This window comes from Lemur catta, chromosome 1 (assembly GCF_020740605.2).
Source record: "Lemur catta isolate mLemCat1 chromosome 1, mLemCat1.pri, whole genome shotgun sequence".
Lineage (NCBI taxonomy): Eukaryota > Metazoa > Chordata > Mammalia > Primates > Lemuridae > Lemur > Lemur catta.
Window position 1 is genome coordinate 64,787,952 of NC_059128.1, and position 25,032 is coordinate 64,812,983.

Genomic DNA, 25,032 nt, shown 5'->3' on the forward strand with positions numbered 1-25,032 from the left:
CTCTGGTTTCCTCTCAAGCTTCTTTCCTCATCCTCCCCAGGATCCAACTGCAGCCTTCCGCTCTCTCCTTAAACCTTTTGCCCCACCAACTCTATCCCCACTGTCAGCAGCCAACAACCTCCCTTTCTACCTCACTGACAACACAGAAATGCCAGGCACGAGCCCTTCCCACCACACACCCACAAACTCACCTTTCTCCCCATCTCTGCCTCTTTCCATCTGGCTGGGCAGGAGATGAATTCCTCCTCCTGTCAGGGCGGCCACCTTATTCCTCCACCACTCATGGATCCCGTTTCCTCCAAACATACTCTTGTCCTTTACTCTCCTCTCTACTCACTCCTTCCCTTCAGCAGTTAAAGTTTAAGAGCTCAAGTCTCTTAAATCTAAAAGGAAAAACCACAAATGTGGAAGTATTTGTATATACAGTTACCCTCAGCTCTGTATGCCCCTGCAGCTAGTTAGCGTCTTCTGCAGGAGTCTGAGTACAAATGTCTGTGTGCACTGGTTGCTCACCTGTCAACCCCTGGTGAACCACAGCCTCCACTGCTCCGCCCAAACTGCCCTCAGCCAGCGCTCACAACTTCTGTATTACTAAAGTTCACAGACGCTGCTTCCTAATCCTCCTGTTGCTCAGACTCTCCGTAACATTTGCCCCTGTTAACCACGCCCTCCTTCTAGAAGCCCTCTGTGCCTCAACTTCCCTTGCTGCACTCCCTGGGCTTTCCCTCCACCTCTCTGCCCACACTCCACTTCTTTTTCAGGATCTTCTACCTCTGCCCCTCTCTTAGATGCCAGCTTTCCTCAAGGTTCCACCCTAGAATTTCCTCGTTACTAACACACCCTCAGAAGCACAAGTGTCCATCCATATGCTGACAACTTACACATTTTTATCTCTATCGAAAATCTCCCTTCTAAACTTCAGACTCATACATCGAATAGTCCACCTTAACGTCAACATGCTAAAACCTGAAATTATAGTCTTTCCTCCCTAAATCTGTTCTCCCTCGCTTCTTCTCTATGTCTGTAAATGGAACTTCCCTGTTGCCCAAACCAAAACTGACCATTATCCTTAATTCTTCCCTCTCCCATAACTGCCATATTCAGTCATTACATCCATCGGTATCCATTGCTTGCCTTCCACCTACTCTGGCTCAAACTACCAATCTCTCAGCTAGATTTCTATAAAAGCCTCCCAACTGACCCCTTGGCCTCCAGTTTTTCCCCCACTCAATGCGTTCTCAACCCTGGGGTTGCCTTAGTGACCTATCCAGATGAACTTCACTGCTGAAGCCCTCGAGGGCTCCCAGTGGCCATCAGAATGAAATGTGTGTTTTAAACATGGTTTGTGAGGTCCTTCACAATCCAGCCCCTGTGCACTCCCATCTATTAATACAAGCATGCGGAGACCTGAGAAATAGCCCCACTTATTGGCTGAGGGAAAATGGCACTCCTTGGGAAAAGAGAGTGTGGCATTTGAGCCAAAACTTACTAGGACTGAGAGAATGGCTCTTGAACCCAAAGGAGGTAAATCGGTTTTAGTTTGTGAATCATCTTAATCTGGACAAACTAAAATAGAGAAATCTGAACTGACACTATATCATGCATTAATAAAGAGAGGCCATAGATTGGGGGGATAGTAATTCTAACAACAAATTGAATATACTTGCATGAGAGGCAGTGAGTGGAGTGGTCAAGATGGTGGGCCCAGGAGTCAGCATTCAAATGCAGCCTCTCACTTAGTGGCTGCATAGGACCTTCAGCGAGTTACTTCACCTCTCCATGACTCATTTTCTTCATCTGCAAAATGGGAATATTAATTGTATCTACCCCACGGGGTTGGAAAGCACTTAGAACAGGGCCTGGCACAGAGCAAGTGCTCAATATACGTAAATTACTGACACCATATGAATTAATAAACCAGTTAAAACTTGTGCATGTTCCAAGGATTCTTGAACAATCTTTAAAACGCAAGTAGGTTTTTTTTTGTTTTATTATAGCCATTTACCTGTTATAATGTTTCTGTCTTCCAGGTGTGTTCACTTTTATTCATGAACACAGACTTAGTGAATCATTGCTAGCACAGCACTGTATAGCAAGGCTTAGGTGGCCCCAGCCTCGCCAGATAGTTTATGTAAGTTTTCACGTAGGAACGGGATAGAGTGCAGGATGTTCTCTATCTTTACAGTTTGCATTATGTCATGGGGGTGTCTGTGTGCAAGCTGCTTTATAATTTCTCTGTTAGAGACTTGGGGAAGCCACCTGCCAGTGCCCCAAATGAGAAGGAAAAATTGTGGGGCGTGTAAACAAAATAAGCAGTAATGTAGTCTACAGTGACCCTGGTGCAGGACTGTGGACAAACCCCTCCAAAAATAGAAGGAATCTCAAATCTCTGCTCAGACCTTGTAGATTGTTCAACAGCAGAGAAGAAAAATCTTACCAGCAGAGGGCTCAGAAGCCAGTGTGCGTAAAATCTAATTCTTGCTTAATCTAGAGTAGAAAATAAAAGGATTTTTGCCAAACCACCTTTCTGGTCAGCCTTCCACTTTAGAGTTCTAAAACTTTCGCTCGCTAACCTGTACTGAGAGCATATATATTACTTTTGGTGAAGGGGCTCAGGGAAGACCTCTCAAGTGACACGTGCGTGAGACCCAGGCCCCGGCACCGGGGGCTTCCAGGCCACGCTGTTTCCCTTACCACCCTGTACTGTACCTGTTTGCTGAACTGTCTGTCTCCCTCACCTGACTGTGGGATCCTAAGGGGTAGAGACCATGTCACTCACATTACCTGTCAGCCATCCCACACCTAGACAGAGTCTGGCACATAGTAGGTGCCCTATAAATAATGAACGATGGTGTTCATATGAGCTGGAAAGGACATTTCCCTCCTGCCACCCCATACCCGCTGCCAATGCTGAGCAGAGTCCGGGCAGGTGAGAAAGGCTGCAAAAAGCAGAGGCATAAAGTCAGGAAGCTCAGCCAGGGTTAGGGCCTCTGAGCCTGCAGGAGGGGTAACAGCAGGTGTCCCGAGGCAGGAAGAAGAATAATGTTAGCATGTAATAATGCCTACTCCACCCCCGGCACCACGCTAGCCTCTTCACACAGATTTCACGTAATCCTTGAACCATCCCATACCTTAGGAGTTATTGCCCTGCGTTTTACAGATGGGGAAACTGAGGCCTCAGGAAACAGGCTGCATAGGTAGCAAATATAGAGTTAGTGTCCAAACCTAGGTCCGTCATGTTTCCAAGAGAGCAAAGCTGGTTCAGCACTAACACCATTCTCTAGAGCCAGGCACCCTTCATTTTCATGCCCACCCCACCCTGCCCACTTCCAACACATGAACTGGAAAGGGCACCAGCTTGGAAACCCAGAGGCTACGCTGTCCTTCCAGCTCTGCCACGAACCAGCTGTGGGGCCTTAAGCATATCGCTCTCTGCACTCTGGTCTCCTCATCTGTACAAGAGCTTGGGCCAGATGATCTTGAAAAGGTATATCCAGACCTTCAAACCTGCGAGTCTGTCCAGGAAACAAATAGCAGCCATACCCCACAACTGCCCCCACCCTCCCCGGTCCCATAATTAAACCTGAAGCTTGAAAAAGAACTGGACATTGGCTTCAGTTTGATTCGTTTATTGACAAATCAAATGAAAAAAATTCACTTAAAAGGAGGGTATAAGATCATAAATGTAGTGAAGAGGAGGGACGTGTATGGCACCAGGGAAGGAGGGTGAGGTTACACATCCATTACGGGGAGGCAGGAAGAGGAAGCGAAGGGCCGGGGAGGAGGAAGAAAGAATAGCTGCTACAAACTCCACAGCTCACCTTTCACCTTCTCAGCTTCACCCAATCATTCTTTCCTAGACAGGGTTAACAGCTGGAAATGGTTTAAGGGCAACATCCAGGCAGTTGTCTATAAGATTTGGGAAATAGGGAATTGGAGGGAATAGGGGTATAGGATTTCGAAGGATTCTCTAGCTTGAGCCTGTTGCCAGAACGCTTTTCTTGGCAAACTGGGAGTCGGGGCTTATTCCTGGTCCCAGATCAGCCACCAACTAGCTGTGCAATTTTGGGCAAGTCACTTTCCCTCTGGGGGCCTCTTTCCTCTGCTGTAAAACAAGCAAGTTGGACTTGATGGCAAGTTCTCCTTTGGCTCTAGCACTCTGCAAGGCCAAGTGTTCTGGCAACCCGAGCTAGGCCGGGAGACTGGCCCAGCTTCTGGAGAAATGAAACTACACAGCAGCCTAGCCAGTGACACGGCCGGCCCTTACCTGGAGCCTGTGTGTCCCACAGCGGCGGTGGCAGCAATTCAGAGGGGTGAGTATAAGCACACACACCTACGAGAAACTCACTCTCACGGCAGAGAATGGCTGTGAGGGATCCTGGGTTTTGCTGTCACAGAAGGCAGGTCCAAGGACTGGGGGGTGATCCAGACAAAGCAGTCACACACTCTGTAGGGCCCGGGGTCTGGGGTGCAGTGGAGGTGGAAGGGGCAGAGGGCTGTGGGCTTTGGGAAGAGGGTTAGGAGGCAGAGCCGTGCCAGCACCTCACCCTGTGCCAGGCTCTCATTGCAGACGCCCTCCCCCCTAAAACAGAGGCCAGGCCCCCTTGGTCTAGGAGAAGCAGCTCTTCAGGTAGAGATGCCACACTTGGCATCAAGATCCTTGATTCCTGTGAGGTCAACACCATCAAAACAGGGGGTAGGAGTTGTCTCCACTGGCTGGAGTCAAATGAGGTAGGCAATTGGTTTCCCCCTTGCCCCACCCCCTGCCCCCTGTGCTGACGAGTGGGTGGCTCGTGGCTGGCCATCCTCCCACTCCAAGCTACTGCCCTCAAGGCCCAGGAGGACGGCCAGCCCCTCCTTGACAGCGGGGCAGGCTGCGCCTGGCCAGCTTAAGAAAGCTGACCGTGACGCTGGGGAGACAGCTGCCTCCCCCTGGCCCACATGAGCTTGTGTCGGCTGTGACAACTCTAAGGGCAAAGGGCCCCCAGACGAACAGTTTGGGGAAAGGAGCCCACATTCAAGGTTTCTGTTTGGGAGAGGACTGTGGTTCTAATTCTGAGGTCCGGAGCCACACTGTCTCATGGTTAAGACACTAAGTCGGGAGAGGGGAGGGCGTGGCACACCATTGCACACCTGCCTGTGTGTGGCAGGGCAAGAGGATACTTGGGAAAAGACACTGAGCCTGGCCTACCTTAGTAGGGGGACTTCCTATTCCCCAGTGTAGAACTGCCAGGGCATATCTGACAGCCTTTGGCAAATTCTCCAAATACCCCAAACTGGGGATGTTTCCACAGGGACACTGGTCCCTAGTTCAAGGCAATTCAGCAAAGCTTTATGAAGCAGCTTCTCTACAAAAGGCACGACTGAGGGCCCCCAAGGGCTGACAGCACTGCAGGGCAGGGGAGGCCTAGCAGCAGAAACCCAGGACCCCTGGAGTGGCGCTCCCCCATTGCTCCCGTTCACTGCTCTGAGACCTTGAAGGACAGGGGTGTGCCACTCTTGGCAAAGGCCTTCATCAGACTGCTGGGATAGATGCACCCCAGCTTCTCTGGAGTCGGGAAACCCCACACCCTATACAGAGACAAGCTCAGCCGGTCCCCGATATAGAAGGGACCCACCCATTTCGCACTGCTGCCATTCCTGGGGAGAGACAGCAAGAGGACCTGGTCACCCACGTTCCACTCCTTCTCCTGGCTCTCCCGCTTGAAACGCCTGTTCTCGGCCTTCTCGTCCGCCTTGTCGGCCACCCTCCAGTGGAGCTCCAGAAGCTCCCCAACCAGCTGCAGCAGGAAGATGTCCATCTTGAGCCCTTCAATGTTTGCACTGCTCATCTCCCACCACAGGGGCTCGGCCAGCCTCACCTCGCCCCCAGTTAGGACCCGGAACGGCGTGGCCTCGGTGAAGGAGGCCCTGAAGGCCAGGTGCAGCAAGGGCAGGGAGGCGGCCCACTTCTTGCCATGCAGGAAGATGAACTCCTTGAGGGCCCTCTTGAATTCCCAGTAGGCGTCTGAGCTTGTCAGGCAGGGGAACTGGAGATTTCTACTCAGAGAGGTCACCTGGGCTCCCAGGGCCAGCCCGCAGCTCACCAGGACGTGCCTGGCAAACTGGGGGCCCTGGGCTGCCTCCAGCCTCATGGGAACACCCCACCTTGCAAACACATGCTGAAGCAGCACCTGGGCCACAGCCTTGTGCGTGTAGGGCTTCAGTGGGAACGCCTCCACCCACCTGGTGTTGGGGTCGGCCACAATAAGCACATGCTTGTGGCCCTCCTCACTTACAGTGACCGGCCCCACCACCTCAATCTGCAGGCTCGACCAAGGGGCAGTCGACCTGAGGGGCCACAGGGACTCGATAACCTTCAACTCGCTGCCTATGAGGTTTCGGGGGATGCAGAACAAGCAGCTCCTGCAGTAATATTGCACGTGCTCCTGCATCCCAGGCCACCACCCCAGCAACCGCAACCTCTTGTAGGTTTCCTCAGGCCTCTGGTGGGCCCCTAAGGGGATGTCATGGACAGAGAAAATCAGGTCTCTCCGGAGCTGCCTCGGGACCACCCAGACCCTGGGCGTCTTATCTCCCTTGAACATAAGCAGGCCACTCTCCGTGTCGAGGCTGAGTGAGTTAAAGGCAGAACTGAAGGGCGAGGAGCTGGGCAGTTTCTTTCCAGCCTGCAGCTTGGCGATGATATCAGCCAGGGTGCTGTCACTCAGCTGCAAGGCCAGCAAGTTGAGCCTCCTGCCCATGGTATGGGGAGTCACTACAGGGACTGGCACATCCTTTGGCAAACTCCACCACTGCCCACGCCCCTGGGCACCCTGCTTGGCCAGGGTGTCCACTGTCACAGCAAACAGAGAGCCCCGGTAGGAGGTCCGGTAGATAAATGGGGGGGATGAGAGGCCGGAGGTGAGGGATATGATGTAGGAGAGCAGGCTTGGGTGAGGCAGCGGGGCCCCATCGGAGGAGAGGAAGCCCCGAGCCCTCCAGAGGGGCAGGAGCTCCCAGAGGAGGCTGAAGATCCAGTTGCAGTGGGTGAGGAAAACCACTGGGAGCTGGGCCTGGCCGAAGCGCTCCAGGCCACAGGCCACGGCTGCCAGGTGGGCGTAGGTTGGTGTGTAAGGGGAGCAGGAGAAGGAAAGGGAGACAGGGGGGCTGGTGGGAGATAGGACATAGAGACCAAAGCCGGCACACCACTCATCCTCACGGTAGAAGCAATAGCCTGACATGTGGATACAGACGAAAGTGGACAGGTCGGAGAAAGGGGGCAGAACCTGGAAGAAACGAGGCATGGAGGAAGCAGGCGTCAGCAGCCGGTTTTCCCCCATTAGCCCCTGGAGAAGGGTCAACTCCAGAGCCCTCTTGCCTTTGTCCTGTACCAAGAGGGACCATCTGATCAACCAAGCTTTGGAAACCCTGCGGCCCTCCCGTGCCTCTGGGTCCACAGTGGTTCGGGAGGCATAGGAAAGGTCCAGGACCACTGGCATGTCTCCAATACAGCGGGAAAAGTGCTTGAGGGCCCAGGCCACGGCGTAGGGGCTGTCTCCCCCGGACTGGGGGCCCTCGCTCTCCTCGTCAGGGAGGAGGGGCTTTGAGGTATAGGCTATGGGGTGCCTCCGCCCGGAGTGCTCCTGGTGGAGGACGGCCGTCAGGGCCACCTGGCTCACCATCACCTCCAGGCGGAAGGGCAGCTGTGGGTCGGGGGCTGTCAGGCAGAGCGCGGACACCAGAGCCCGCTTCAGGGCCAGGAAGGCCTTCTCATGCTCCCAGCCCCACTGCCAGTCTGGCTTCTGCTTGAGGAGTCTGTGCAGGGGACCCACAAGGGCTTCATAGTCGGGGATCACCTCCTGGTGGGAGTCCATGAACCCCACAAAGAAGGAGAGTGCAGTGAAGTTGCTGGGGACGGTTAGCTGGGCCAGGTGGGCAAGAACCTGCTGGCAGGGAGCCTTCCCATCCCAGGGGATGCCCAGGCAAGGAGAAGCCACCCCTGGCAGGAGATCGATGTCTAGGGCTCCATCGGGGGGGTCGTGGAGGCTGAGGCATCGGAGGATTTCCTCCAAAAGGGAAGGGCACTCTACTCCAAACACCGATGCCAGGGAAGAGTCAAGGTCGTCCTCCTCAGCCAGCTTCTGCATCCCCTGCCCCTCTCTCTGCTCCTTGTCCTGCCTCTCCTCCTTCTCCCTGATGTCTTCCATCTTGGGCCGGCTCTCCAAGTGCCCAAGGTCAGCATCATCACTCAGCTTGGAGGCGCTGGCTGAGCTGGGAGGAAGGGTCTTCCACACCTTCAGGAAGTTGGCGATGTCGGTGTCCAACCTACACCAGATCAGATGGAAGAGGGAGCGGGCAGCCCCACCCCGACAGGTCATTCTTTCCAGGGAAAGCTGCATCTGCGGAAACCCCACAGAGCCTCACCCATTCCTAAGTCTCCTGAGACCAGGCCAAGTGCCCCCCTGCTGCAAGGCACAGGCTCAGCTAGGCTGGGCCACAAAGGCTTCCCCACATCCTGCACGTGCCAACTATGCATTGCAGGCTTATCAGATCAAACCTCACTGACCAAGTGACACTTAAGCCAGTCTTAGGTCTCTTAGGTCAACAGTTTATAAGAGGTGACTAATGACTTCCATCCTGACCCCAGGATAAGCAATCCAGAGGGAACTCAACAAACGGAAGGAAAGCCTGACAAGGGACTTGGGAGGACACAGCAGGCAAACCTTGTCCAAATCACTTTTTTCCAAACTGGTGAGATGAGACTGGGGGACCTGGCCCAGGAACCAGTGCTGTGCCCAGAAGGTCCTGGCCAAGGTGCCCTGCTGGGAGGCGGGGAGGGTGGGCAGCAAGGTGGCTCAGAGGTGGCGGGGACCAGAGGATCTGAGTCACTGCAAACCAGTTCTGCTGGCACGAGAAATGTGACCTTGGAATAGTCACTTGCATCTCAGATTCCTCAACTATAAAATGAGGATAGTGGTCATTTAGGTCTAACTCAAGTTGTGAGGTTCAAATGAGAAAATAAACATGGAAAAAATTCCTACTTGGTGTAGACTCTGGACACAACTCGCCTTGGACACAAAGAAACAAGAATGAGCTGTTCACTGCAGTGCTGGCACCAATAGCATGAAATGGAAATAGCCAAATGGCCCTCCACAAGAGGACAGACACATCTGTGGGGCCCTCATGTAATGAACACTACATGGCCATTAAAGTGAGCTACATGAATTAGCATGGCATTCATCTGAAAAAACTATAAGACATGAGCCCAAATCCCAGTTGTGGAAGGATATGTATAGTACTAAAGCATGTATGTAAAATGTTAAAACTATTGTTTAACATAAACGTGGATGCATAAACATGGTAGAAGCATAGAAAAGTATAAAAAGCCAAATCACTCTCTGTTCATTATTAAGCGCTAGAGAAATGTTGGCCAACACTAAGAGGAAGTTTCTGGTCAGTCCCAGGAGGGTCTGGGAGGCTTGACCTAATTACCTGTTTGGCTTCTTCAGAAACTCATCTAAGGTGGGGCCGTTACGGCCCAGGGGGTCATCTGGCACCATGAAGAGGTTCCCCGCAAAGGTGAACGGCAGCAGGCTGGACCCGGGAGAGAAGAGGCGCAGTCACAGACCAGTCCTGGGCCCACCCGTGTCCCGCGGCCGCCTGGCGTCTCGCAGGGGCTGAGACCCACGTCCCCCAGCAGGTGCTGGTGAGCACGGCCCCAAGGCCCCTTTCTCTGCCCCAGCCTCTCCCCTGCCAGAGCTGCCCAATATCCAAGGGGAAGGAATGGCTTAAGCCTCTGGGGAGCCGCCTTACCGATCTTTGATCAGCAGTTTCTTGGAATTGTTCATCAGGATGTGAATCTGCTCATTGGTCACAATGACGCCATCTGTCTCCTCCGCCAGCTTTACCATGAACCTGTGGGGAGAGGAGCAGTCACTAACGACCAGTAACCAGCCCCCTCACTTCCTGGGTCCTCTGGGAAAATGAACTTGCAGCTTCACATTGAAGTGTGTCAGGCAAAAACACTGCCCTTCCTAGTCAGGGAGCCAGGACCCCAGAGCCCATCCCCTTCTCTGTGCAGCCATCACCGATAGCCCCCGGGAGGGTGAACTTGGATGCACACCCCCCCAACTGTATGTACACACACCCCTGTTATACACATAGGCACGTACACACATGCACACAGGAACCCACATACTCGTCCACATTCACACTTGCCTACCTACTGCCTCAGTTTTTCCACCTTGCAAGTCAGACATAAAATACCTACCCCGTGGGGCAGGGATAATATACGTAACCTAAACATTTGTACCCTCATAATATGCTGAAATAAATAAAAAAAAATAAATAAAAAAATAACATGCCTACCCCATATTGCTTTGAGGATTAAACCGAATGAGATAATGCATTTACGTGTCTAGCCCAGTGCCTGCCACACAGCATACACACAAATACTCCATTGTAATTCTTCACCAATGTACAACATTCATATACATGCAAAGACATACATACACACATATGATAACATAAACAAAACACACACCTGAATAAACAAATTCATTTTTCCAAGGGTCACCTCTCCTCTAAAGAGGGTGGTGACCAGAAAAGAAAGCAAAGGCTACCTACTTCTCAGTATCCTGGAAGATTTGTATCCTGCTACCCCAAGAATGCTATTCCACAAGTGCCCAGCAGAGGGGTCTTCTTCAGGAAAGCCATTTTCCTTCCAACCCAGGCCTGAATTTAGAGGCACTTAAAAGACTTTGCCCAGGGGACTAGCTCTACAAGGAGGGATGCCTGAGCTGCCCTGCCCAGTCCTTCCCAGGCCTGAAGGCTGGGTGGGTGCCAAATCTTGGGGAAAATGGGAAACATAGAACTTCTCCCTGCCTGACATGGAGGTGCCTAAGTGAAGCTAAGACCTCTGTCTGCCGGGCATCAACTCCAGCCCAGGACTAATGACTATGATAGGGCCTTCCCTGCCCTAAAAGGCAGCGTCACAGGCTCCCCTGTGCACACTGGTCCTGCCGCCCTTCTGGGGAGTTAGTGCTGAGGACTTACAAACAGGCAGCCACTCGGGGTTTCGGTGGAGCAGGCCTCTCCATTTCCAGAGCCCTGCCCAGGGCTCCCTCTGCACACAGCCACACACGTACCTTCCCCCCAGTGCGGGAGTTTAGCAGGAGGAAAAGACTTAAGCAGTTCCTGGAGACAGGAACTTCAACCCAAACTAGCACCCAAAAGCCTGGGGTACCTCTGACACTCACTCAAAGCACTAGGAGTCAATCCAAAGCAGTGAGTACCAGCCAACAGGCCGTGGGGAAGGAAGCCTGTTAACTAGGGAAATGGAGCTCCAGAGTCCCCAAATCAGGAATGACCCTGGGGCTTCAGGAGAGCCAACCTTGAGCCCTCTCCTCACTAGTGTCCTTCCCTCTGCCTGCGGAGGGCCCATGCTGACACCCTCGGTGACATGATCCCCCAGACATGTTGGCCTCCATTTCCCCAGAGAAGATGGGGCAGGACTCCACCTGACACACCCACCGGGCCCAACCGGCTGTGCCCTGCAGAGGGAAGGCCTGCAGCCTGCACACCTGTAATCATAGGTGGTGATCTTCTTGCCGTTCTCCAGCTGGGAGGGAGTGATCGAGAGCATCTTGAGCGAGTGTAGCTTCGTCAGAAAGTGGCTCTCTGGGGGTGAAAGGCAGAAGACAGAGATGGCCGGAGGAAGGGCTAAGTGGAAAAGGTCACGGTGGGGTGACAGAGGGTCAGGCCAGCAAGGCAGGGAGAAGGCAGCCTGGTGACCCTGGAGGGACTGGGCAGGCATCAGGCTCCTCACCTCTCACCCTCCGGTTCTTCTTCAGCTGCCAGGTGGGTACAAACACAGTAACCTCTCGGTGTCCCCGGTTCCAGAAAAACTGCACTGCCATGGCAATGCCCCGGCAGGAGAAGAAGTGCTGGAGGCCGTGTCTGCGGAGATGTGAGAGAGGAATGACCCCACCCCCAGCCCTAGTCAGCCTGGGGCAGCAAGCAGCAGCGCCAGGGCAAACTTCAGCACCAAGACACCAACAATCCCCTTGTCCCTTCCCTCCAGCCTCAGACATTCTGAGAGCACCTGCTGGGTGCAGGGCGCTGCCAGACACTGCGTGTGTGTACATATGTGTAGGGGCATCGAGGGCAAGAGGAGGAAATCAGCCCCCACACTCAAAGAGCTCAGTTTAGAGATTAAAGCGAACAAAAATTCACTGACCACCTACTGTGCGTTGGGAGTGTGCTCAGCACAGATAACTACCATGTGTCAAAGTAAGCAGTTTTGCAGGTATTTATGCTAACACCTCCACATAGCAGTAAGTACTGTGCAGGGAGGGATATCTCTAAGAGCCAGAATGGCCAGGAAAAGCTTCAGAGGGGATCTGTGCTGGGCCTTGAAGTTTGGGCTAAAAGTTTAAAAGCTGGCCTGGGAAGATCATGGGCCTTGGCAGTAGACAGATCTGAACCCAACGGCCAGCTGGGTCCCTTGCTGGCTCAGGGACCTCAGGTAAGATTCCTCACCTCTGGGCCTGCTTCTGCATCTATCAAAGAGGGAGAACAGAAAGCTACCCTCGCAGGGCCGCCATGAGGATTCAATGCACACCACCTGGCATGCAGTAGCCACTCAACGTGGGCCACTTTCCTTCCACCTTTTCCCCATGTCACCCACATGAAGGTCGGGAAGGGATACCCACACTCCATCCCCCAGGGATACCCTGCCCAGCTCCCCAGCGCCCCCAGCCCATGGCTACTCACACCATGGCCACGCTGCTGCCGTCAATGACCACTCGCCGCAACCCCTGGTTCCCAGGTTCCTCTGACAGGTTCAGCTCAAAGGGCGTATTCAAGGCCTCATGGTACCTCTGGAAGCTGGTCACTGTGCTGTTCGCCTGTGGGTGGTGAGGCAACTGCCTCGGGGCCCCCTCCCAGGGAGCCCCCAGGAGCCCTTCCATCTGAGACCTGTGTTTACTGTTGAGGGCCAAGGTGCTGCTGGGCTGGGGACCCTGCCTTCCTCCAGCCTCCCCCTGGCCCTTTGGTAAGGAGACACTACCCCTTGGTGAGAGCTGGACCTCACTTAGAAGTTTGGCTACATCCAAGGCTGGCCCTGCATCTGTGGACCCCTTCTGAGCTGCAGGCCTTTGGGGAGCTCTGGAGACTTTGGGGGTTGCAGATGCTTTGGGAGCTGCAGGTGCTTTAGGAGCTGTAGACCCTGTTTTAGCTGCAGGTCCAGTTTGAGCTTTGGGTGTTTGGGGACTTGCAGGTGATGTTTTCGCTCCAGGCATCTTCTGAGCTGTGGGAGTTTTTGGAATTGTGGGCCCCACTTGACCTGCCGATGCCAGTTGACCCACAGCTGCTTTTTGAGCTGTGGGCACCACTTGAGCTGCTGGCTTTGTTGGAGCCGAAGGCACTGTGGGAGCCACAGGCTCTGGGTGCACTGCCGGCATCATCTGGGCTGTAGGCACTTTGGGAGCTGCAGGCAGCCCTTGAGTTGGGTGTGGGTTTTCAGCTTTGGACACTGCTGTAGCCACGGGCACTTTGAGCATTTCAGGCACTGTTTGAGCTTCAGGTACTGACTGAGTGGTCGTGGGCTTCCCTTGAGCTGTGGGCACCCCTTGCCCTGTGGGCGGCGCTGGAGAGAGTCTCTCCTTCAGATCCTTACAGTCCAACTGCATACTACCGTGATCCCCAGGCTCACCTCCGGTTTGTAGTTCTGGTGTAGAGGTCAAGGGTGGCCCTATCTGAGGAAGTCCTGGGCTACCTTTGTCCTTTATACCCGAGCCCCCTGGGACCACCAATAAACTCATGACTTTTGAGGTGGTCTCTGGCCTCGGGCAATTCTGCAGTGCTACCTCTCCTCCCAGTCCCCTCACCGGTCCGCAAGCTGAGCTTCCCACACTGGGCAGTGGAGTCAGCTCCTTCTGCTTCCACTCCAGATTTAAGGGCAAAGGATTCTGCCCTGGCAGCCTCAACTGAATGGGGCTCAGCGTTCTCTGCCAGAAGGAGAAACTAAAGTACGCTTGGGACAGCAGCCAGGCCAGGTGCAGAGAATGCAGTTCATTGATCCTGCAAAAGGTTGCAGCAATAGCCCCCGGCCACAAGGGCCCAAAGGCTTGCCCGGGAGTCCAGGCCTTCACGGGTGGGCACACACCCACGGCTGACACTGGAGGCTGGAAGGGGAGCTTATCTTCTACCCTCGGGACCTTCCTTTGCTGCAAAAAGGCTTGTGTGTGGTTCGCAGAGTCCTGGCTGCTGGTGGCTTGCACTGGCCCATCCTCTTGAGCACTGTCCATACCATTTTGGTTGTTGGAACCGACCCTGGAGGAAGCCCAAGTTTGTTGAAAAGATGGGAAGGCAACTTTGGTCCCAAACTACCACTATTTCCTCGGGATCGAGGAGCAGAGGTAGGGTCAGGGAAGCTAGACTGGTTTTCAAGAACTTACCTTACCGGTTGGCTTGTGGCCTCCTGCTGTGTGCTCTGGGCTGGGACCAGGGATGCGGTGTCTCCCAGGCCGGCTAATCTCTTTGACTTTTCTGAGCCTCCATTCTGGAGGGTCCCCACCTCCAGGAAGGGCGCAGGACTCTCTCCCACGGACACCATGGCTGGGCCTTCCTTCTGCTGCTGAGGAGGGCAGATCAGGGCCTCCGGGTCGGAGTGGGTGTCAGAGATGCCGAAGCGGCTGAGCCACTCGATGATGTCCTCCTTGCCCGCAGCATCTCGAACCAGGCTCAGCAGCAGCTCCTGGACCGCTGGGGGCAGCTGCAGCAGGTCCCCTGCATACTGGTCACCACGGATCCAGACCAGGGCCCCAAAGGCCCGGGTCACCTCAGCCTCCCAGATTCCCCGGGGTGTGACCAGAGGGGCAGGGCCCCAACGCAGACGCCCCACCAGCTCCTCCAGCCAGTTCTGGGTCATGATGAAAGACTCGGTCAGCCCTCCCACCATCAGGGAGCCAGGGGGGCCAGGCACCAGGTAGGCCAGGGTGCTCCAGCAGAGGCAGTCCAGGAAGAGGCCCTGGGCCCCGAGGAAGGCGCAGTGCAGAATCTGCGGGTAGCGAACCTCCTTCCACAGCTCCGGGCTGCACAGGCCCTTCAGGTACTCCTGGGCACAGTGGGGAAAGCACAGGGAAGTCAGCCCTTTAGGGGCCTGCCACTGGCTCTGCCCATCCCACCCAGAACGCCAGCCCCTCGCTAAACATGTGTCCTCCCCCTGCCTATCACGAGCCGAATGACTCCCGTGGCCAGCTGCTCTGCCCCTGGTCCTGCCCCTCACACAGCCATTTCTTTTCAGGGAACACTGACACAATGAGAGAGGCCTGGGACAGAGGAGGTGTGTGCTCCGGGCTGGGATCAGGGACATGGTGGCTCCCAGGCTGGTTAATCTCTTTGACTTTTCTGGGCCCCCATTCTGGATGGTCCCCATTTCCAGGAAGGGCCCAGGACCCTCTCCCACGGACACCACGGCTGGGCCTTCCTTCTGCTGCTGGGGAGGGCAGATCAGGGCCTCCAGGTCGGAGTGGGCGTCCATAGCAGAGAGGCCTGGGCTTGGAGTCCAGAGACCTGGTTCTAGATCCAACTTGACCTCAGTCAATTAGGTTAATTGTGGGAAATGTATCTTCTTCTCAGGGCCTCAGTCTCTTCACCCATAAAACAGCAGGTTAAACTAGATACTCCTGAAGTTTAGTCCTCCTCTGGCATTTCTGAATTATGTAACAGGTACAGGGACGTGGTTGCACACTACTGAGTACCCGCCATGTGCCAGGAACATATGTGACCTGGGCCAAGTTATTTATCACCCCCCACCCCGTGCTTGCATTTTCTCATCTGTAACATGGAAATGATAACACTTTGTGCTTCCTTAGGCTACTGTGAGGCTTCAGTGAGTTAAAACGCAGGAGGTGCTTAGGATGATGCCTGGAGCTGCCTGTTCCCATCTTGCAGGCTCAGGGGGCTGTGCAGCTTGCCCAAGGGCACAGGGCTACAGTGTGACTAGGCCAGGATAACAACTCATGTCTGTCTGAGTCTGAAACCTCCTCTGGCTGGCTGCACAGTGACTACAGGGTAATCCTGTGGAATCCTGGCTTAATCTCCCTCCAGAAGGTCTCTAGCACAACCTGTACCTGTGATCGTAGTAACTCCATTGCCCAAAGGGACAGAAGAGGAGATAAGCCACCGGGCTAATGTCCAAGGAAACCCTGCATATACACACGACGGATAACCAGAAGGAAGGCCTCTGCCTCTCTGGGCAGACCAAGACCTCAAGTTCACAGGGCTCACACACACATTCTTTGGCAGTGGCTGGGATGGGAGAAATTGGGGTTCCTCTGCTCTATGGCCGAGTTCCACCAGCATGACCCCACGAGTGCTCCCTCTTAATCAACCAACCCATATGGACTGTGCATGCTCTCATGTCCCTCCATATCCCATGTCTTGACAGTCATCCCTCTTCCTGCTTTCCCCTGAAAGTTCCATTAGCGAGAAAAAGCTCCACTTTGGATCTCCAACAGCCACCTTGAAGGCTACCCCAGTGCCTCTTGCTCGGTACCCAGCCATCTCTCCCTGCTTGGGCCTATGCTCACCTCTTCCACCTGTCCTAGGCCACAGACCTGCATCTCTTCCCCAAAGGCCCTGAAATACACCCAGGTCTAACTCCTTTGGGTCAGTCCAAAACCAGCACAAAACCTGATGGACATCCCAAGCCAACCCCTCCCACCAAACCTCAGCTGGTCCCATTGCCCAGCAAGGGTGACTGACCAGGTGTGGGATAACCCTCACAGACCTTAACAAGTACTCCCCACCACGTGCACCTGACATTCCAATGAGGTGAAAACCATCTACGAAAATGAGCCTGGGCAACATAGCGAGACCCCATCTCTACAAAACATTTAAAAATTAGCCGCCTGTGGTGGCACATGCCTGTAGTCCTAGCTACTTGGAAAGCTGTGGCAGGAGGATCACTTGAGCCCAGAAGCCCAGGAGTTCAAGGCTGCAGTGAGCTATGATCGGACCGCTGCACTACAACCTAGGTGACAGAGCGAGACCCCATCTCTTAAAAAAAAAAAAAAAAACGAAAAGATGTGCTATGGAAGATTATCAGTGGTTTTCTTTCTCTTTCTGCAAAGACGTTAGAATATTTATTTTCAGTTAATGAAACAGTTGTTCCATCAACTGTTTAATACTTTAATTAAAAGATATATAGGAACTGAGAGAATATTTAAAAGAATACATCTGAATTAATATTTATCGAGGGACTTTACACACATTATCTCATTTATTCCTCCCTTGGCCCTATAAAAAAAAATCACTATTATCCCCATTTTAGATGAGCAAGGCCACATGTCCAAGATCACACAGACAGTAGGCTGGATACTCAGGCACTCTGACTGCGGTCTGAGGCCTTAACCATGATGTTGTCTACAGTGCAGAGTGAGACAAGATAAGGAAACAACAGGCATTTACAGCCCTGAAAATACCTGGGAACAACTTTTCTGCCTGACGCCCACCTAGACTCTTCTTTCCAAGAGGAGAAAAAGGAGAGGCAGGAACAGCTGGATGGATAAATGACACAGATGAATAATAAAAGGCACGCAAAAAGAACAATGTATTTGTAAAAATATATTTCCCAATGTTCCACAGGTCCTTTGTCAACTTTTAAGTCAGATAAATACATTAATACCAAGTAATTTAATACTGTTTTGTACTTGTCAAGGCGCCTTATTACTTAACATCTGACTTAGGATGCTCCTTTCTCCCAAGTCAGTTATCAATCGTTGTTTACTTTCCAGAACCACCCCATTTACACCACAGAATACCCAAAAGGCTCAGAAAATGACAGTACCAAGAAACTCTGGAATTGGGCATGAAGGGGAACATGAAAAAAGGCCAAGTTCTTTAAGGAGCAGTTAGATCCAAAGGCCCAACCACCCCTAACACACACACACACACACACACACACACAGGCTGGGCAAGTTACTTCCTACCCTCTAGCGGTTTATTCTCTAGGGAGTGGAAAACAACAAGGTCTTAGGATTAGACGTTGACACTTGAGAGTGTGAGTATTATACCAAAAATGTGGAGGAAGAGAGGAGGGTCAAATGATGTATACGATGAAAGCTGAATGCAGAGAAACTCATTCTTCCCATTCAGAGATTTAGCAGCCAGACCCGGACCCTTCAGGCTGGAGAATAGAGAAACACATTATAGAAAATCTGGCTGGCCCAAGAGCAAAGACCTAAAGAGGATGACATGCGCTCCCTAATAGACAGTACCCCGAAATCTCTACAATCAAGCTGAAAATCAACCAGCTTTGCCCACAGCCTCAGCCCCCAATCAGCTTTTTCTTTCACTCATCATCATGGAAAGCACATGAGGAGAACTTCTAATGTGAAACACAGAGACCAAACCATATAGGGGGGAAAAAAGCAAGCTCAAAGAAGAAAACCTAGGCAGCCAGAAGAAAACTTCAAAAAGTCTGCTATCATTATTCTCCACAGAAAGACAACAGAGAATATATTAATAGTACACGCTGAACAAGAATAGGATATTATTTTCTAAAAGAGAGAACATAAGGGACTTTTAGACATTAAACATACAATGGCAGAAATGAAAGACCCAAGAAAATGTTGGAAAATGAAGTTGAGAATATCTTCAGAAAGCAGAGCAAAAAGTCATAGTTTGAAAATAGGAGAAAAAATAAAAAAAGTAGAGGCCTTCTAGAAAACTCACCGTCTGAACAGGAGTTCCAGGGGAGAAAGCACAGGGCAGGAAACACGCAACAAGATAGTTTCCCCAAATTTCCTGGATCTGAATAACAGGAGGGCCCAGGGAGAAGAGCCCACTGAGACCGAGAGCACCTGACAGTGGATGAAGCAGACCCATGCGAAGGGTCTCTTGGGAAGCCCTCAGAATATTAGGGAAAACCACAAACTTCCAGAGAGAAAAAAGCATCTCATACAAAGGACCACAGGCCAGAATAGCTTCAGACTTCTCAAAACCAAGGTGTCAATGGAGAATGCCTTCACATTTCTGAAGGAAAATAATTTTCCATTTATAATTTGGTACCAGCCAAACCATCAATCAAGTAATCTTCAGATATGCAGCACGAATGTGCAGATATGCAACCTCAACATTTTTCCTCCTATACAACCTTTCTCAGGAAGTCACTGGAGAGCAATTTTCCAGCAAATCAACGATGGAAACCAAGAAAGGAGATCCAACATAGGAAAGAAGCAAAAACAATCTCCAGGATAATGGTGAAGAAAAATCTCAGTATTTACTCATCCATTCAACAAATCACTATTGACTATGAGCCAGGCAGTGTTTTAGGATGTCTACTGTGATCATAGAGGGCAACCAGTTCAGATTGTAGAGTATGACCCAAGAGACGAGCAAGTTGAAAGCAGTCAACCAGTCAACAGCATACCCTTTGCTACTGCAAAGGGTAGTTTCATCTGTTTAACTTGGTGAAACTACTGATGGATGTGCTCCATCCACTCAAGGAAGGGAAAGACATGCAATCCAGGAAGCAAGGTATTTAACAAAGAAAAAAGGCAAAGGATGCCAAGAATGACAGAAAACTGAAGTCTTGGGATGACAGCTGTGCCAGCCTGGAAAGAAACTGACCAGACAGAGGAAGGGATGTCTCTAAGAAAAAATCTGGAATCAAAAGAACACCTTAAACTGATAGATTGGCCTTGTAGACAACTACTGAGAAACTATTAGAAGTTGTAAGAATTAGCAATAGGCACAAAGAAAAACAAACAAATTGAAAAACAAGGAGTTCTTAAGCTCAGTGAAACTAAAAAGTAAGAAAGAAAACAAAACTGTAGCACACTTCAATGCTTAGATGTGAATGCTATGTACATAGGTATAATGAGGCAATACTAAATACAGATTTAACAGAAAATTGAAATATAACTATCTTGGGAAGAAAGAAGGAGTGGCACCGTAAGATAGCTAAATGCTCACATACAATAATGGAAAGTAAAAAAGATAACATCTAAAATTGATTAATCAAAAGATAACAGTATCTACATGTGAGAAATGTGGAGCTGCATAAATACCAGAGCAAATATTGTTTATGGGGAAGGGTGCTGAAGAGAGACAGGGCAGGGAACCACTATGTTGTCTTCTAAGCTTTTTAAAAATTATTGGAGTTTTCAGGAAAAAAAGAAAAAGAAAAAACAAACAAAAAATTATTGGACTTTTAAAATGTGTATTACTTTGATAAAAGAAAATTTAAGTTTAAGGAAAAGGAAGGATTAGGTGCCCACAACACAATCAGGTGTGCTAGTAAATGCTTAACAATCAGCCAGGGGTGGGGGACAGCCCTGATTTGTAGCATTTGCCAATTTCTGTGGTGTAAATATTCCCACCATGGCTGTAACTCCTCCACTGGCTTACAAAATTCCTGAAGTTTTAACAGTGCGTCAACAGGAGCCAATTCCAGCACTCCCTTGACCACAACTCGCTCCCACGGCACTGCTCACAGTCAGTGCGTGGCAGGGACAGGGGCAGGGAGGCTTCCATCTGACAGCCAAGCCAGAAGTCAGCAAGCCACACCCTGTCCTGGAGCTCCAGAACCCAGTCTCCAGAAGTCACCTTCTCCCACTGCCACTACCTTTGGGGTCCCCGTCATCATCCATCCCCCAAAAGGAGAGAAGTCAACATGTCACCTCTCCTCTCTGCCACCAACCCCATCCTCATGTCATTGCCAAGGAGGGCACAAGAGCTAAGCAGAGCTTGTCCGTGGGCTCTTCTGGTCATCATTAAAACCCTCTTCTCCACTCACTGGTTTCACATCAGAGAGGCCAGCCTTCCCCAGGGTTTGTTTTGCTGCCTGGGAATGTGATTTACAGCAATGTCTTCAATATTTTGTTAAATCCCACTACAACAAAACAATTTAAAAGTGCTCAAGTTTTACAGAGATGTTCCTGGAAAATTAACCACACATAATGTAGAAACACGCCCAGCCCCTTCTCCAGAGGATTCTGTATCCTTCTTGACCCCTCCTCCCCTCGGACCCAAACAAGCCACCCCCACTCTCAGCCCAGCCTCATCTGCAACCTCCAGTCTCCCCAGTCCTCTCTGCCAGTTGGCCTACGTACAGGAGGCCATTATCAAGGTGCACGATTCTGTGTCCCTGCAGCTGGGACTGGGGTCAGCCACACCACCTCCATATGGAGAAGACAAGACATCCCTACACTTGGAAAATGTTCATGTTGCAGACCGTTGGAACTTAGAGAGCATTAGATCCAAGCCTTCTGCTTTATGAACAGGGAGACTGGGACTCAGAGAAGGAAAAGGACTTGCTCAAAGTTATACTGCTAGTTATTAACAATAATACCTGACATCTATGCTTGATAGCTCTCCACATTTTGCTAAAGTATTTCAGCATGCATTATTTCAGCTGACTCTCATAACCCCTCCATGAAGTGAGTATTATTATATTCTGTTTCATAGATGAGGAAAGTGGCTCAAGAGAGGGTAAATTAGTTGACCCAGGTCACCCAGTTAAAAGGTAACAAACCCCAATCTCAAACTCTCTCCACCACACCCTTCTATCCTGGCTGTAACTTGGTGACAGTATGTCAAACCCAGATCCCCTAACCCCTGGGACAAAACCTATTCTTCCCGCCTTCCCAGTTCTCCTGCTCCAAATCACCAACAATCTCTTCTTTCTGCCCATTCTGCCACCACAGTAAGGAAGGGAGGTACCCAGAATCCTCTCACACTACGTTCCCACTTTCAATATTGCCTTTCCCAAGGGGAAGACAGAAGGGAATTGGGGGACTGGAGTGGGAATTGGGGGAGCCACTGGTTTCACTAAGAGGGCCTGGATGGGAGCCTGGGATGTGAGGATACCTGGCCTGAAGAACCCTGAAGCAGCAATCCGGGATTTAAGCATGGAGCAGGGGAGCAGAGCATCTCAGAAAGTGCTAGTCCCATAAAAGGGTGAGCTGTTGTATTTCATAGTAACAACAAGGTTAAGAACTCAAAAGGCTCCTCTTGCTAACCTACCTTATCCCAGCTTCTGCATCTTCTTACTCTCAGGACTCCTGCACATCTGTTCTCTGGGCAGACACCCTTCCCTCCCCCAAATTGGAAAAACCGCTGACACAGCAGCTCAACAGAGGGACTGAGGGAGGAACTTCAAGCCTGCCTGCGGGCCTCAGGCCAAGTACTGAGCTTCTTCCACCCGTGGCCTTGATCAGTTAGGATATAGGCATGGACCCAGCTGTGGAAGGCACGTATGCTGGGGGGAAGGTAGTCTGAGGCAGAGGGAGGCTGTGGCATTCCTACCAGGAGAGATAAGATAAATGAATCTGAGGGAAGAGGTAGACTTTGTGGGGACAAGGGAAGCTGGGAGGCCCAAGTGGAGGAGAAGCTTGTGAGAGAAGCCAGGGAGGACATGAGAGGCATGCTGTGACCTGGCCTGTCCAGTGTCCAGCCCCACACAGCGGGCCCTTTCATCTGAAAGCCCACAGTCCTCCTCCCAGATCCCTGCCCATCTCAAAGGGCTGGTGCCTTCCAGAGCAGCTGCACCCCACCCTCAGCCCCTGCAAGAGGCGGCCTGGGGCATCAAGTGTGTGGAGCAGGAAGCCCAAAGCCCTGGTTCTGGTTCAACTCCCGCCTCCCGCACAGACCCCTACCTCACCCTGAGCACTGAGATAGGCCCCTTACCCTCTCTGGTCCCCAGTGCCTCATCTGCAAAATGCCAAAATCACTCTGGAAGCTTCTTTAAGGGCCCCTCCAGTTCTAACTCTCAGAGGCTCCAGGGGGCAGCCAGGATTTAAGGCGACTTAAAAGGAGACAGAAGAACCTGGGGCTTCCAGCGTCTTGGTAGAGAACAAAGAGGTGTGTTGCAGAGACCACAGAAACGCAAGGCCTTAAGTTGCTCCCCACACAGAAAAGTGGAGCTGCGGGTGCTGGCCATGGAAGGCTCATGGGGGGACACACACCCAGGAGGCTTCTCAGAGCACTTGAGGGACAGAGGGGACAAGCAAGAGAGAGGTGGGGCAGAAAATAAAGAAGGAACCAAAGGGAAAGAGGAGGTAGGGAAGGAAGGAGCCAAGCCTGCAGATCCTGAGAGGCAGGAGGAAGGCCCAGTACCTGCCACTGCCAGATCCAGGTGGGGGTGGGGGGGTGGCCTCTGGCGACAGCCTTCTTCCTGGGGACAGGGGAGGGATGAGTCTGGCTGGAAGGGATGGGTGGGGGTGGGGAGGAGCTGTTTACCTTGGCTTTGCCCATGTTCTCCCGGGGCCCCTCGAGCTGCAGCCAGAAGTAGGGGGTGTCGGGGCGGCTCTGGAAGGCATTCAGCTTGACCCTGAAGATGCGCTGCACTTGCAGCCGCTGCCGCTGCACCCGAGGCTTCGATTTCGTCTGCACCATGAACCATTCCTGCGCCGGGGGGTCGCCGCCAGAGAGGAGCATGGCTGCCCCGCCCGTCCTGGAAGGAAGGAGACGACAGTGTCACCGGGGTCCCAGCGCAGGAGGCGCCCCAGCCCCCCGCCAAGGAGCCCAAGCCACGCCCCCTCCTCCCTGCGGCGCGCCCCCGCCACGGCCCCTTCCTCCGGGCCCGGACCCACCCGCCACCGCTCGGGCGCCCTCCCTCCCGAGCTCCGTCCCTGGCGACAAGCTCTTCCAGCCAGGGGTTGTAGCTAGGGGTGGGACGGTCGGGCTCCAGCCGCGCTTCCCTCCGCCCCCAGACTTCCCCAGCCGCGGCTCCGCCAGCCCCTCCTGGATAAACTCTTTCTCCGTCTGCTGGGCGGCTTAAAAGGGCGCGGGAGGCGGAGGGAGGGGAGACGGGGCGGGGAGGAGGGGGCGGGGAGGGTCCTGGAAACCTCTGCCGTCCACCCAAGTTGTGGGCCCAGAGCCAGCATCCAGGGGTCAAAGTTAATTTCCTTCCACGTTCCCCTTTCCCTAGTGGGAGGAAGTGCGAGAAGATGGAGCAGAGGACTGGTTTCAGGGACCCTCTCTTGGGATTTGGAGCGGAGCTTTCTCCCCTCCCCACCCCAGTGCCTCCCGGGCGTCCTCCGGAGAACCGAGACCTCAGCCGCTCCTTCCCTCGGAGGAAAGGGTTAAGGCAGAGCAGGGTGGGGAGCCCAGGGTGGCCGGGGCCTGAGGAAACTCTGGGCTGGAGACCAAGCAGGAAGGAAAGGGTAGCAGCGTTGACTCCCCACCCCCCACCGAAGTCTGGGGACGGCCTGGGGCTGGCGGGCAGCCCAGACCCTCCTGAAGCCCCCCAGGGCTGGAGGGACGGGGAGAGCTGCCAGAGTTTTCAGACTTGAGCTGTTTATGAAAGCCCTTTTTAGCAAGTTTGAGTTAAGCTGTGAGGGAAGCATGGGAGTGAGGGTCTGGGCAGTAACAGGACCTCTGAGGTCTCCTTCAACCCTTGACCCACAGCCCGCTGATTGGCATCCGTGGTCTGGGCCTAGCTAGGTGCTGGGAGGCCACCTTCTACAGCCAGGCCCTGGAGGCATCCGGAGCACAAAGAACACCTTATACAGCCCTGACTGAACAGAACCTAGCCCTGCGGAGGGCAGGGCCTGTGTCCTGGGACTCAGTGACCTTACTTTCCAAACCATAACTGAGAGCCACAGTCTGACAGGCACAAGTGTATCTGTGGGGACAAAGGGCAGTGGGTTTTAAATGAGACCTGCCCTGGAACATCTGGGCTGCAGGGCCGTTGTGCGTTTGTGTGCAGGCAGGAGGCCAGGAGCTCCCCGCTGCAGGGAAGGGGCCCAACTTGGTGGGGGAGGGATTCACACTACTCCTAGTCTGAACTGTGCTTAGCCCATCATACCCCACCCCTGTTCTCCCTAGACTGGAATTCAAAAAAGGAAAAGGTGATCTGTATTACCTCTGGCTCCAAAGCCTTCTGCCCTCCCCCCTGCCTGCCCCAGTCCTGACTACAGTGCCTTGGTGCAGAAGACCCTCGGGCTGAGTCTCCAGCTCTCCACACTTCCCGCCACTAACTGCTTTCCCACCCTTTATCAAAAGAGGCTTCTGACTTATGGTGCTTCATTTTCTTCT

The 25,032-nt window shown here is 52.7% G+C and overlaps 1 protein-coding gene across 2 annotated transcripts; it reads right to left on the reverse strand.

The window, feature by feature from the left end:
* Window positions 1–3,615: 3,615 nt before the first annotated feature.
* On the reverse strand, window positions 3,616–24,025 carry NYNRIN (NYN domain and retroviral integrase containing). 2 transcript variants are annotated; one of them, XM_045569633.1, is made up of 10 exons: window positions 23,586–24,025; window positions 23,233–23,446; window positions 14,442–15,100; window positions 12,757–14,316; window positions 11,810–11,940; window positions 11,565–11,661; window positions 9,796–9,897; window positions 9,475–9,576; window positions 5,862–8,307; window positions 4,820–5,780 (listed from the first exon to the last, which is right to left on the reverse strand). In XM_045569633.1, the coding sequence occupies exons 2-10, from the start codon at window positions 23,428–23,430 to the stop codon at window positions 5,460–5,462; spliced, it is 5,616 nt and encodes a 1,871-aa protein (XP_045425589.1). In that variant the 5' UTR covers window positions 23,431–23,446; window positions 23,586–24,025; the 3' UTR covers window positions 4,820–5,459. The 2 variants fall into 2 exon arrangements, with proteins under 2 accessions (XP_045425582.1, XP_045425589.1); XM_045569626.1 differs by having other exon boundaries at window positions 3,616–8,307.
* Window positions 24,026–25,032: the final 1,007 nt, after the last annotated feature.

What these genes read in the sequence shown, in the direction of transcription:
- NYNRIN (XM_045569626.1), bottom strand. Translation starts at nt 23,430, where the DNA reads ATGCTCCTCTCTGGCGGCGACCCCCCGGCGCAGGAATGGTTCATGGTG. An exon ending in GAAGAACCGGAGGGTGAGAG is followed by an intron (nt 11,662 to 11,809) that starts GTGAGGAGCCTG and finishes TTTCACCCCCAG; the next exon opens with AGAGCCACTTTCTGACGAAG. An exon ending in ATCACCACCTATGATTACAG is followed by an intron (nt 9,898 to 11,564) that starts GTGTGCAGGCTG and finishes CTCTCCCCACAG; the next exon opens with GTTCATGGTAAAGCTGGCGG.